At 32.0% G+C, this 14,805-nt stretch overlaps 1 protein-coding gene across 1 annotated transcript; it reads left to right on the top strand.

Moving 5' to 3' along the window:
* Positions 1 to 5,202: 5,202 nt before the first annotated feature.
* Positions 5,203 to 14,534, top strand: LOC137388349 (hepatocyte growth factor receptor-like). Its single transcript, XM_068074836.1, has 7 exons — positions 5,203 to 5,388; positions 6,086 to 6,521; positions 7,209 to 7,396; positions 7,893 to 8,002; positions 11,204 to 11,366; positions 11,947 to 12,098; positions 14,231 to 14,534. The coding sequence occupies exons 1-7, from the start codon at positions 5,203 to 5,205 to the stop codon at positions 14,532 to 14,534; spliced, it is 1,539 nt and encodes a 512-aa protein (XP_067930937.1).
* The last annotated feature ends 271 nt before the right edge of the window (positions 14,535 to 14,805 follow it).

The following is a 14,805-nucleotide window of genomic DNA, read 5'->3' as shown; positions in this document are numbered from 1 at the left end:
TGACAAATATTTTACACTTCGGTAACTTTTAAGCCAATACTAATGTGTGATTTATTACCTGTCCTTATAGAGTGAATCTTATTTTAGTCACAAAGAAATCACATTTATTATTCCGGAAGTTCACAGTAGAAAATTAACAGTCAGTCTGATCTTCGAAGCTACCACAGCTCTAGATATTGGAATGCACATGAAAATCTTTCAGTTTGAGTATTTGCCAAATCCTATTATCCGAGATCTTACACCCCGAACTACAATACACAAGTAAGTACGTATTTGAATTATGCTGTCTTAATTAGCCACAAATTAGAGAGCGAACTGATTTTTCTAGATATTGTTTTTCATTACGAGGCTTGCGAAGACAATGTTAGTTATGTATACCTATTTTAGGTAACGACGAAATGCATGCACTTATTTCTTTTTGTTTTTATTTTTAGGCTGCATGTCTATCTATGTATATACATATATATATATATATATATATATATATATATATATATATATATATATATATATACAAATCTCAGTGTTTTATTTGTTATTTGTTAATCCTTTTCCAAATGTAGCAATAAATTTTAGCAATGAATAACTGGCAATATAACTCTTTATTACCCGAGTAAGTGTGATCTTTCAGCTAATGATTATTGTAAAATCCAATACAGGCCAGTTTTCTCACGTTTTATGTACAGTGGCTTCTGCTTTAAATATCTAAAGTGTTTTTTTCAAACAGGTGCGACACAACACTGTAGTAATTAATTTTACATGTAGATACAGTTTTTAATTATTTGCCAAAAAACCATCACTTGTAAATATTTTTTATGGACTGCCAACACTTAAAATAAACAACATTTATGTTAGTATAGTGATGTCAGAATAAGAATAGTTATAGTAGATGCAAATGAATTCTATTTAAACTTTCTGTTTCAAATGATTAATTGGTGAGCGTAAAAGTTAGTTTTGATAACATAAATTCATCTTTCTAACTTGATATTAGTTTATAGAGTTCAAAAATTTTGCAACTAATAATCTCAACTTCTGATTAGTTGATTGCCAGCTAATGTCAGTTGTTTGACATTAGCTTTTGACTATTGCATCCATACCAATGAAATAAATCAACTCATTTCATGTTTTTATTAGGCGTGCTAAACCACTAATTGTTATTTTCAGGATTGCACAGTGGTGTCTGAAGGAGAAATGCATTGTCTTACTCCAGATCTCACGCTACAGGTAGAACAAGTACTCAATAATACCAGTTCAGGTGAAAAAATTTTTTGTTTTGTATTGGAGGAAAAGTGACACAACAACTTAGTGAAACCTGTAGAATAATAATAACATTTTTTTAATATTTTAGTATATTTCAAAATTTTATGTAGCGGTAACCTCAAATGCTGCTGGCAATTCAAAGTACTACCTCTAACAACTAGCTAAACTTATGAAAGTTTTGGAATAATAAGACATTACAATAATAAGTGTCATTTCTCGCTGAGCTCTCTTACTGCAAATTAACAAGGGTATCAGGCTTTTCAGAGCGATGAAGGCATGATATAGGTTTAATAAGTTTACCTTCCTTATAGCCATTTTGAACAACCCACAAACTTTTGATGAACTCGCAGTTTTGATCAATACGTTATATAGACAGGTAGCGTGAGGTCTTTTAGTCTGGTGACAAATAGTTTACTCTGATCTAATCAGTCTTGAAACTTTTAGAGATGCTTGGAAATTTGTTAGTAAACTCAACATGACAACTAGATTATAGAAGATTTATTGAGGATTGAGGCTTTAGGCTATCTGTACGTTATTACTATAATCATAGAGTTATGTTATTACTATAGTGATTGAGTTATATTATGACTACTCTCATAGATTTGCATCTTTACTATACTCATTGAGCTATGTTATGACTATATGCATATAACTATGTTATGACCACTCTCACAAAGCTATGTTACTAATATACTCATTGAGCTATGTTATTATTATGTTCATCGAGTTATGTTATCACTATTCTTATAAAACTAGGTTATCACTACACTCACAGAGCTAGTTTATTACTTTATCCATAGAACTGTCACTAATAGACAGATCTGAACTATATATGTATTATTAAATTAATAAGTTTTTCGTTAACATTAGCAAAAAGTAAATATGCAAAATCGCGTTTTTATGGTTGAAGGATAGATTTTTGTGAAAATTGAATATTTTATATCAATTGAGGAGAAATGGGTAATGTGGGCAGCTGGGAAATGTGGAAAGTTAAATTATTAGCTAAAGTTTGTAAGCAATTCCACTTGTTTCATATTATAAAATCTTTTCTTTTCCTGTTAGAAGAAGCCACATGCTAATTTGGAAGTCTCTATCCATTATACGACAATCTGTAAGCATTTAATATTTGTCATACGAATAGTAATTTTTAATCTAATTTTACTACCTGGGTTACGTAGAGTGAATGTTGTTGGAACTTTTGGGGCAGTATGTGCACAAACAAAGCAAATTGTCCTGTTTATCTCTATTGATTGTCAGAAGGCAACTTCTGACTATGACTGGGATTTATCAAAATTTGTAATCATATATAAGATGGGGTAATGCGGACATGCTCACATTACCCTTATGCTATGTCCAAATTACCCTGTGCGGCCAGACATATGATAAAAACTGTTTAATTGGCTAGTTTCAACAGTAAGTCTAAATTGTTACTACTACTACTAGGCTTACTAGTCACTTTACTAATATATGTACATGTCAATTTCTCAGTCCAACAATTATTTGCTAATAACTACGAATGCGAATGTGAATGTTGTTTTGCACCATCCATTGATTGTGATTAGTAGATGCGAGTTTTTTTAAAATGTTGTAATTAAAAAATGAATGTTAAAGTATTTGCCTTGATTTAATTAGAACTATTGTCTCTGAAGAGTTGCAAGTAGACTTTTACTGACACAGGAGTGAGAAGGTTTTTTGAGTCAGACCTACCAGATTGTAAATATGTGAGCCGCAGCCAGCTCGAATTAGTTTTACCTAAGCCGCGGTCAAAGGGAAACACAGAAAGAACTAAAAGTGGACTCATATTTGGTTTTAAGTCATCAGCATTCAATTTAAGATAGACATAATTTGTTATACCACAACACTAAAAGACAGTTTGAGTTATTGCCATGACTTAGTAGAATTATTATCTTATATTGTCAGATTTGAAAGATTCCTGGACAGTGTACATTAAATTAAATATAACCAAATGCATATATTACTTGTGGTTATTTAAATATCTGAGAAATTTTTACTTTTAATGACAAAAAATGACATGTTCACATTACCCAGTGTATCGGTCTACATTACCCTCTGATGGTGGGTAATGTGGACAATCTTGTGGTTTACAATATGGTGGATTCTAGAAAAACTATTGCTTCTATTTCAAAGCATGCAATTTAGAAAAAAGAGCCAACAAACTCTGCAAGCTAAAGACATCATTTAGAGTATGCTAAAGTGAATAGAATAGAAGTAACTGTAATGAAAAACAAACTGTTCACATTACCCACTTCTTCCCTACGCTAGATTTCTATAAACCTTCAATATCTAGAATATTTTCAGAGCAAATTGTATCTACTATAAATCTTATCCTTACATTTTTTATAGCTTTTTTTCTATTAATCTAGCATTTATTTCAGAAATTGACGAGTATGAACTAAATGAATACAGCACAAGTTTTGCTCTTGGCTTGATCTTTGGTCAATTCAAATTCTATGAAAAGTTGGAAAACCATACAGATCCATACCTAAGAAGTCTGGCTCATGTTTATGTTTATAAAGATCCATTCATATACACATTCATGGCTAGATATAACCAATCATATCAGGTGAGAGCAAAGAAATTGTAAATACATCATAGAGATTCGATTTAATGTATGTTATATGAGCTGTATAGACCAACAGCATACAGTTATGCAACAATATTTCTAAGACCAATGGCTGGTTAAGAGCACGGTGAGGTACATTAAAACCGTCCCCAATAGATCATCTTATTGTGCTATTGTTTAAATCTGTCAAGAGAGCAGCTCATTAAGTACTTTTTTGGTTAAAGCATTTTTGTGATGGTTTGAAGCTGAGTAACATATTGCCGGTGTAAATCGTATCGGTGTAAAGTAATCATTTGTAAAGTAAAGGAAAATTATTTGCATCGTTTGTCTGGATAGCTGCAATGAGATTGTTGCTTTCATTTGAACGAACATGTTTTTGTTGTCTAATGCTTTCCACAGTGTAACCTGGACTCAATTCTAACTCTGCTCTGCAGAACTAGTCAATGTTAGCATCCAAACATTTTTTTGTCAGAGCAGAAATTTTACGCACTGCATTTAGCATAAGTCTAGTGCGGAAAACTTTGCTCGCTAAACATAACCTCTTGCCCAAAACTTGCCAAATGTTTTTATTTGCTATTCAAAATGTTAAGATCACATTAGACAAAAAACTACTATCAGCTTGAGACAGTTAATATATATTTCTATGGTGTTGCTTTCAAAGCTCATTTACCACCGTAAATTCAAACTGTGTTTTATATGTGTAGACTACTTTGAAGTAGAAAGCCCATGTTCAACCAAGAACTACTAATTAGCCTGAGACCGTTATTGATTATTTTTATGGTGTTGCTTTTTAAGGTTTAACAAACTATGATTAATTGTCAATACAGCTTTGTGGACACTTTTCTATTGATTACTTAATATAATGGCTTCAAAAAGGCCAAATATAGTCCAAAATGGCTGTCAAATAAAGGTTGTGGTCAAATAAAGGGCAGCGCTCCATTTTTGTAAACCTTCTTTCATAGTGACGTTCAACTAAAGTTGATGTTCAAATAGATGTGGCGTTTGATTACAGGTTTTACGGTAGACTGACCAAAGCAATTATATATACACTCACTGATGACATGCAATAGATGCGTTTGTTTTTTACATGTAGATGTTGTAGCAACTAGTGTAGCCTTCGGAACCTTTTTTCAAAAATTAAGTGAATTGTTTTTAGAGAATTCGAAATGGGAAGTGTAGAATAACATCTTGAGTTTGCTTAAATTCAAAATGCATTTACTTATGTTTTTGAAGAAGTTTCCTACCTTTCTTAAATATTGTGCAAACACTTTAGGATGTTCAGCGATCATTTCCATTTACCTCCAGAAAATTGTAGATTTTTATTATAACAGGAAGTAAACTCAGATGAGCTTGTGATAATGTTTGGAGAAAACTTAGACAAAGGAGCAGCACAAAAGGACTACATTATAGAAGTTGGACAAAGTTATTGTAATGTAACCTGTTTTCGCACCCACCAATTAGTCTGTCGTCTTCCGGCGAAAGAACCAGCTGTTTTGGAAGGAAACACGATAGAGGTCAAAAACAAATATCTACCTCATGTTAAGGTCAGCATGCTACAAGTCACGTAATTAAAATGTTAAAGCTGTTTAACTTTATAAGAAATATCAAAAAGGTTAACTTAAAAAGGAAGCATTACTTTTTTTCTTTAGCCCAGGAAAAGGTTTTAAACGGTGAGCGCCAAATTCAATCATTGGACCAGTTTTAAGGAATAAGTGAAAAGTTAAGATGGATTTCAGGGTTTTATTTTTTTACAAATACAATGATCTCTATAATTTCTATAGTGAGATAAGTAAGTTGCACCTTTATTAAATGTTGAATAATTGAATTATTCAAACTATTACGCTGTAAATACACCTTCCACAACACTTATGCTTCCATCATTCATTGAGATTATGTTCATGTATATTCTAAAAAAAATTGATTTTATTTAAAAGGTGGCAAATTTATTTTGGTTTTCTAAGACAATTAATTATTTTTGTTATTAGAACAATAAAGCTTACATAGTTTATCAAAAAGCTTACCTGGGTTACTGCATTTACCATTATTAAAAGGTTACAGCATGACGTTAAGATGGTATATTCTTTGTTAATTACCGACATCTGACCAAAATAGCCTGACTTCCAACAGTCACATTAGAGAAATTAAATACAGGTATTTCCACTATTAGAAAAGCTATTATAACAGCTTACACATTTTTTAATGGCAATTCATAGTTTTTTTCTACCGTATCTACTGTTACAGGTGACAGTGGGAAATGTAAAGACCGATGTTGGATACCTCTATTATTTAAACCGAATATGGTATGACAATGATCTCTTTCGACGCAGTATGATTGGGTTAATCATTACAGGTGTCTTGGTAAGCATAGCTGTAACTCTATTTTGCATTGCTGTAAAGACTTGTCGACAGAAAAACATATTGGCAGCTTTGACTATGAAAACAGATGATTCATCAAAGTTTGACCCAAAAAGATCCGGCACTGAAAGGGTTCGAGATTGGTTCCTGAAACAAAAACTTGATGAGAATGTTCAAACATACTTGGATCGCTGCAAAATTTATCGTGAGAAATTAAGCATAGGAAAGCTGATTGGAAAAGGGAACTTTGGAATAGTTTACAAAGGTCAACTCATTACTCCATTAGGAAATCTCAAGACCGTTGCTGTCAAAACCTTGAAAGGTGCGTCTTATATCTTATATCTCATTAATTGATAGGATAATGAGTTGAATGCTGTTGGTAAAGTTATATGTTTGTTTAGATAGACCGGAGCTGAATTTTTACATGTTACCACAAAGTACTTGTTGCATATTTTATTGTTCGTTTGTGTATGCAACCCAATTTTGTTTCAGAGAACATAATCTTGTTAAAATAAGATTCTGTTAAATTATATGATTTTAAGTACAAGGAGCAGCACATTATGTAAATGATAATGAAAATAAGGATACCAAATAATGTCTAGTACCAAAATACTGATGAAATATTTGCCAAAACATTATAAAATTGAATCATGAAGTCGAGAACCGGCTGATTTTTATGTTTAGCACTTTGCTGATGATAAAAATGCTCTTGATAAGTCGGAAATAAAATGCTGTCATGTTAAACTATTCATTTCTCATGCCTCACTCGCCTCTGCTGAAAAAACAGTGTGTTGCTTCTTCACTGATTTTCTGTTAAAATAGAAAAATTATTGAAACTTCAATGACTTGCTCTTAGGTAACAGTGTGAGAATGTAAGAAGATTTTAATTGTGGGTGTCTGATCCAATCTTAGGTTTTTCGTGTACGGTCAAATATATCTTACAACTAAAGTATAGAAACTTTACTGCTTCTAGTGTAAATTGCCATTTAAAGTTCTCAGTTTTTTGTAGATGATCAAGAACTGAGCTTTGAGGATTTTGAGAGCTTCCTCACTGAAGGCACTATGATGATAAATTTCAAACACAAGAATGTTTTGTCACTCATCGGTGTGGTTTGTGAGGAAGGAGAAATGCCGATGGTTGTACTTCCATATATGGAAAATGGTGATCTGTGTAGCTTGGTCAAACGTGTGGACTTGGTTAGTTGATGAGAGATACCTAGTGCAAACTATAAAACATGTTTTGCTGTTTGCACTAACTCATCTTCCCTTCATGAAATTTTTTCTGCTAAATTAATAAGTCCATCTTATAAGACAAAAATAAAACGTGACTACGTAAGTATAGTACAACACATAGTTTTTGACATAGTTTCAGTTTGTTTTTTCTCTCATTAGGCCTGCCAAAAGCTGAAATGTTATTTGTAGAAAACTTGTCACGCTAGGAAAAGAATGCGCAACATTTAATTATGTTGGCTGTTAGTTTGATGAATGATGAAATTTTTATAGATTTTTAGCCAAAAGCTTGTCAGTCACGCCTGTAAACCTTTCTGTAAAATTATTTTATGTTAAGGTGAGCAATTTAGATGTTACCATTATGTTTGTGTTTCTAGCGATATTTTTGCTAGTCCACTGCTATTGGTTCAATTGATATCCATTAATCACTGTCACTTGTTTGAAGATGTCATTTATTTCATAGGAGTTGATGTTATCTGACATCCTTCACTTTGGCTTACAAATAGCTAATGGTATGTCCTATTTGGCAAAAGAGAGATTTGTACACAGAGATTTGGCTACTAGAAATTGCATGTAAGTGGTTGCTTACTTTATACAACATGATTTGTCTCTAGTTAGATGTCGTTTTAATGTTTATGCATTTCTAAATTCCAAAATGCTGCTTTCAATTGCATAAACATTTCAACTCATTAATAATAAAAAATCTTGTAGGCGTGCTTTTATTATACTTGGGCTAACGCAACGCTGGATATATTAAAATGACAAATCTATTAAGCTACATTACAGTGCAACATAAAATGATAATGACTATGGATAGAAACCTCAAATGCTGAAATATTTTAACTCATCGATGATAAAAAGGTTTTCAGGGGTGCATTTTTTTTAATATTTTGGCTGGTGACTCGCTGGGGATAGAAAAAAGACTAAAACTATTAAGCTACATTACAGTGCTACATAAATTGATAATGACTGTAAATACCAACTAACAGCTTTGAAGATTGATCTTTAACATAAAATCAGCGGTATAAACAAACCTATTTGATTTTGAATTCAGTTGATTCATAACTAAATGATCAATAAACATCGAATGTTTTCAAATTGTGAGAGTCCGAAGGCTTTAAACAAAAAAGATTTGAATATTGATGAATTAGGAACACTTCAATAATTACGGCTTTTTTAATGTTTTAACGTTAGAATAGGCCAGAAAATGGCTGCTATCTCATCTTAGTGTGTTTTCTAAGAGTATTCTCATCGTTCAACAAATCGTTTTAAATCTTCAAGTTTAGGTTGTAAACCACATTATTGGGCAAACTAAAAATATTATTGAAGTAGGATGACTTCACGCTCAACATGACTTTGCGTAGAATGATTTCATAACTAATGACTTGTAAAAAATCAACTGGTATGTTAACTAATTTAAGAGTTTGATTGTAAGGGCCACTAAAGGAAACTGTTGAATTTTGCTGCCACAGTCATTTGTTACGGCGCAAGACAAAACAAAAATTACGAGTTTACAAATATATATATATATATATATATATATCAATAAAGTAAGTATATATATATAAATGCATATATATATATATATATATATATATATATGTATGTATATATTAATATGTATATACGTATATGTATATACATATAGACACATATATATATACATGTATGTATATATTTATCCTTATATAGATATACTAGCTGTGCTGCCAGGCATTGCCCGGGCATCAAAATCAGTTGATAAACAATGAGTGGTGGTGAGAGTTGCCTGTCACATGCTATTAGCCTGGCACACTGCCGATAGTTAATTTGAGTAAGGTTACTAATAAGAGTTACTGCCTATCATGACATTACGCCATAACTTTTGTGTGATGACGGAAAAGGGTAGCCTATTTGCTCCCATACAGCAACATATATCGCCTAAGGAATCCATCAGGATCGTGTGGCTGAGTTAGTAAAAAATCAGACTGGCAAACCGGAGGGTCTAAAATGAATTAATCTGCAATAAAGATTCTTTATACCAAGATGTTAATTGATAGCTATAGCTAGACATACTGAAAGGCAGATGACAGGAAACAGGTAGAGAACTTTGAGAAAAATATATATAGATGTCTATATATCTATGCATATATGTAAATATATACGTATACATACATATATATGTTAGATACTGCAGATTTCAACAGCTTTCCTTTGGGGGATATATATATATATATATATATATATATATACATACGGAAGATATATATACATATATATATATATAGATATCTTCCGTATATACATGTATATTTATATAGTGTTCATATATATAGTACATATATATACTATATATATATTCATATAAAAATATATACATTCATATACATATCTACATGTATATATGAATCTAAATGTTTTTACCACATATCCGTTATTTGAACACCATTGCGCTCCATTTTGCAAATCTTCCCATATAGTTGCGGTGAAATAGCAGTTGCCTTCACATGGAGGTTGACATTGTAAGCTTTTACATAGCTCATTGCAATTTGTGAAGGTAGGTTTAACCTTTTTTGTGTGGAGCAAATGTCACCAAAGATTTTGCTCCCTTCTTTAGGTACAGCGACATTAACTTTTTGGGTTGCCATAAACCTGCTAACTTACCTCCAATTTGTTCAAGATCTCCTAATATATTTGTATTGGCAAACTGCAAAATATTTCTACCGGTTGATATCTATGGCTTTTCAATTAACTTGCAATGATACTATAGTTTGTGTTCTGCTTAGCAGTCGGTTGAAGCTTTAATTTTCTCATTTCATTCTAAACTTGAAAGCATACTTTTAATTTATAGCTATTTTGAACAAATTTTCAAAAAAGCTCAATGCTCACTATAATGTTTGCTACAGTTCTGCAGTCAAAACTAAATTTTTTATGAGCAATAGAAGAGGAGTTATGAGCGTAGATTCATTGTAATTCGAGTTAAGATAACCGTGAAAATGTTATCAAATAATATGCTATAAATCTGCAAAGTTTCAAATTATATATTGATAAGCCGTCGAATTCTACAAATATATATTCAAGAACAGTTGACATAAATGAACCTTACCTACAATACGTGCGGAAACCAAAATTAACATTTTTGAAGTAAAACTATTTGCATCATTTGCTCGGCTAGTTGCATAATGGTTGTTGCATTCATTGGAGCTAACATTTTCTTCTGATTGTTCAATACCTTCCACATTGACTTTTAACCTCAAACCTTCTGTACTGCTGAACTGGTCAATGTTAATAATTGTTATTGTTAATTATGCAGTGAAGAACAATGTTTACACGTTGCATTCTACAAACAAAATGACAAACCGTTAGCTAGTTGCGTGCCAAGCACAACTTTCAGCTAAAAACTAATCCTTCATATACCATCATAAATGTACACCGTTTTTTATATTCGCCAAAATTATCAAAACTCTATTAAACAATGAGCTACAATTAATCTGATACAGTTAATACATGTTTCTATAATGTTGCATTCAAAGTATCAGCAAAAAAAGCTTTGGAGCTGGCCAATGGAAAAAATACAGCAATTCTTAACCTATTCATTACTAATATGACTTTGTGGAATATTTCCTACTGATCACTTGCTATTAAGGGTTTTAAAAATCAAAGAATGTAAACTCTTCTTTTACAGTGGCGCTCGTCTAAAAGTTGGTTAAAATAAAGGTGGGGTTCAAATTGAGGTATTACGGCATATCCTGTTTTGCTATATTTTAGTTTTATGTTGCACAACTATGTTTGCAGGGTGGACAGCTCATTTATTGTAAAGATTTCAGACTTTGGAATGTCTCGAGATATTTATGAGAGAGATTACTACAGCATGGAGGCTATGAACAAGCCAGTTCCTCTAAAGTGGATGGCAGTAGAGTCTTTGAAAGAAGGAAGATATAGCTCTAAGTCTGACATGGTTTGTGAAAATTATTAAAAACATTAGTCATAAAAGTTTAGTCTTGTCATATGCTAATTGAATTATTGATGCTCAACGAAATGGAATTCTTACCTATTTTGCTACGAGGAATGTTATTATATTTCATTGCTTTACCTGTACCTCCTACTTAAAGACGAAGTGTTTTACTTTATAAATTTCTTACATATACGTATTACTTTTTAATACAATTATTTTTCTAGAGTTGCATTGTTACTAAAATGATATACTTTACTATAATATAATATTGTATGATATAATCTCTACTACATAATAATATTTAGGATAACGTAACAAAATAGTATAGTTTAAAACAATATAGTACATGTAAAATATAACATGATATAGCATAACGTAAAAATATATTATTTATAGTACGCATTGGACAAATTTCAGTATGTAAAACATTGGTATAATACGAAACTAATGAGCATAGAAATTTGTTGCAAATTTAAAAAACAAAATTGATCTTTATAAGATGTCTTAAAGCTGTGAAAACTAAGTTACTTCAAATGAGAGACAATTACAGGATTAGGAGGGAGGTTCCATCTCTTATATATAGCACCAATATTTTCAATGGTCATACGGCGTCACCATTTGGGAGTTGCTTACTCGAGGTAATTCACCATATCCAGGAGTAAGCAATTATTACATAAAGGAATATGTAACTAGTGGAAAGCGCCTTGACAAGCCAAGCAGTTGCCCACCAGAAATGTAAGAAACATATCTCTTGACTTGTAACCACGTTATCATGGATTATTATTACATACATGAGTTCATTAGATGTTAGTAATACTGGTACAAGAAGTTATACTTGAGGTAGTCCTACAAATGACATCTTACCAATAACTTTATTATAAGTTGGTTTTAATTTTTCAACGAAATGCAGTACTTATGAGTACAGTTTCAGAGATAACACACTTGTAAACAGGTTCATTTTCTTTAGAATTTTATCCCTGCTAAAGACTCATGTGATATGATATGTGATATGATACAACTCTCCAAACAACTTGAATTATAGTTTCCCACGAAGCTAGAACCTTAGCTAATATTTGCTATAACCTCGTGGCTACTAAAAATGAAGAGTACCAATTATTGCAATGATGTTATTAATATATTTAGACATACCTTGTTCATATGATCTGTCTTACAAGGTTTATATTGCTTCAGCCACCACACAATGCAATTGCTTCAGAAAAATTATATATATCACATTTTAATAGTGGTAATAAATAGAGGTATTGATTTAAATCATGGTTTTATTACTTAAGATTTAAAGAAATCTGCAAGTGTTGGGAGGAAGAACCAGAAAGACGACCAACATTTGATGATTTGTCAGACTACCTTACAAAGGTTCTAGAAGGCGAAATCATTTCTTCCGCAGGTTCTGAGCAAACGGAGAATTATTATTCTGACCGAAGTGTTACAAAGAACATTCCAGAAGATTATTTGGACGTGATAGAAATTGATGAGTCTGAGGAATACTTGAAACCATTAGAAACTCAAATATCTTTAAATCCACTCTCATTTGTATAGCTTACTAAACAGAGATAACTGCTGTCCCATTGCCTCTTAAGAGAAAGCGTCTGTTTTTGTCAAATACAAAACAGGGTGTTAAGATATATCCAGACAATTTTTTGAGCTCTTTAAATGTTCACACTCATTTACCTTTTACATTTTATGCTGGAATAAACTGGCCAAGCAGACTGTAGTTTTGTTAATCTATATAGCCTGTTTAATAGGGATTTTTTTCTTTTTATCATCCAAAACGAGAAGAATTGAAAGTATACATGTATTTGAGCAACTACATAGCAACCTAGTTAACACTAACTAATGTAGCAATCAAGTCCTCAAAAGATGGAAGATTTGGCTCAAGGACTGATGTGGTATGTAAAAATAGGTTCACATGCTCTTAATTAAACTTCCCCCAGAATTAAACAGGGTAGAAATGGCTTGAACACACATTCCAGCTTTTCACTGATCATATATATCTAAAACTTAAACCTTGTTAGTCATTTTAGTTTGAACAGTTTGCTACAGGTGTATCCTACTGGTAACATTGTAGAGTATCTCAATTGTAGCAATGCATCTCAATAGCTAAGCTCTACTAACATCTCACCGCTAGTGGTGTTTAGCCATTCGCTTGAAATTGCTTTAGCTCAAACAGTTTTGATGAGGCATTACTCAATATTAGAATAGCCAACAGTAACAAAAAACCTCATGTCTAGTTGAATTTTTGAAAGTAAAAACTTTAAAAATGATATAAGCAATAATGATAAGCAAAACAATTTTTGATTTTGGCCTGCTTAAGTATAGCTGAATCGAAAAAATTCTGCTGATAGCCATTAGAAATGCATCCAATTGTAGTTGTTGCAGGTGTGGCCTCATGTTAGTTTTTTATTTAACACTTTGGTGCATTTAACATGGTGGTGGTTGCACTTTGTTTTGAGCAGTTGCAAATGGCAATAGCCTCTTTTATTTTAAAGCTGCGTTTTTTTGGTTGTTTAGTTAAAAATAATAAATAACTCGTGATTGAATCAGCTCACTGAGTCACAGCACAAAAAACGGGCATGAAACTCTGTTTGTAATAGCAACATAGATGCATTGTAGTAAATCACAAATCCATTGTTAGGGAAAGTTTGTTACCATTTCATAGCTACATTAGTAGCTCAGTTGATTACATTAAAATGACGATGTTTAGAAGCTTTTTTGCTGTTGTTAGTAATATGCATTATTTTTACTGCAAATCTGCATTACCAAACATTCTGGCTATGACAAAATAGAGAAAAAACTCAGGTTTTTATATTATTCATTTGACAAATGCAGCGCGGTTTGATACGTTTAAGATTTGATATGATGTGCATGTGCTGGGATGAAGATCCCAATAAAGGTTTACCTTTTGATGAAATATCTAGTTTCCTGAAAAAGCTTTTGAGTGACGAGTCTGCTCCTGCTCTCGGCTCTGATGAAGGAACTGGCTATTATTACAACCCAGATGCTACAAAGAACATTCCAGGAGATTATTTAGATGTTGAAGAGGTTGAAGAGCTTGATGATTATTTATTACCACTGCAAAGCCCACTTACCACGGAGCCTCCTAAATCGGGGCTAAACTCGTCAAAAACAACAAAGAAGACAAATGACTTCTAACACTTGCTAAAAGAACTCATCTACCGACGTTACATGACTATTACAAAAAATATTAAACTTCAGCAATATGTAATTGTATTTCTATCATTCTTGGTACAGTTTTGCAACTGCTCAATTGTACATATCAAAATTATTCAAAAAATGTTTGGCGAGCAGAATCTAGAGCATATGAGTTAATAATGTTATTGAGACGCTGTTCTCTCATAGTCATTACTGGTATGACATTTAGATTAGGAATATAATTTCACTGCTTATTATATCTGCTATTTAA

This window comes from Watersipora subatra, chromosome 2 (genome assembly GCF_963576615.1).
Source record: "Watersipora subatra chromosome 2, tzWatSuba1.1, whole genome shotgun sequence".
NCBI lineage: Eukaryota > Metazoa > Bryozoa > Gymnolaemata > Cheilostomatida > Watersiporidae > Watersipora > Watersipora subatra.
Note: the sequence above shows the minus strand (reverse complement) of the source record. Positions and strands in the feature narration are given on the sequence as shown.

What these genes read in the sequence shown, in the direction of transcription:
- LOC137388349 (XM_068074836.1), top strand. Translation starts at nt 5,203, where the DNA reads ATGTTTGGAGAAAACTTAGACAAAGGAGCAGCACAAAAGGACTACATT. An exon ending in TTGGCTACTAGAAATTGCAT is followed by an intron (nt 8,003 to 11,203) that starts GTAAGTGGTTGC and finishes CTATGTTTGCAG; the next exon opens with GGTGGACAGCTCATTTATTG. An exon ending in AGCAGTTGCCCACCAGAAAT is followed by an intron (nt 12,099 to 14,230) that starts GTAAGAAACATA and finishes GATACGTTTAAG; the next exon opens with ATTTGATATGATGTGCATGT.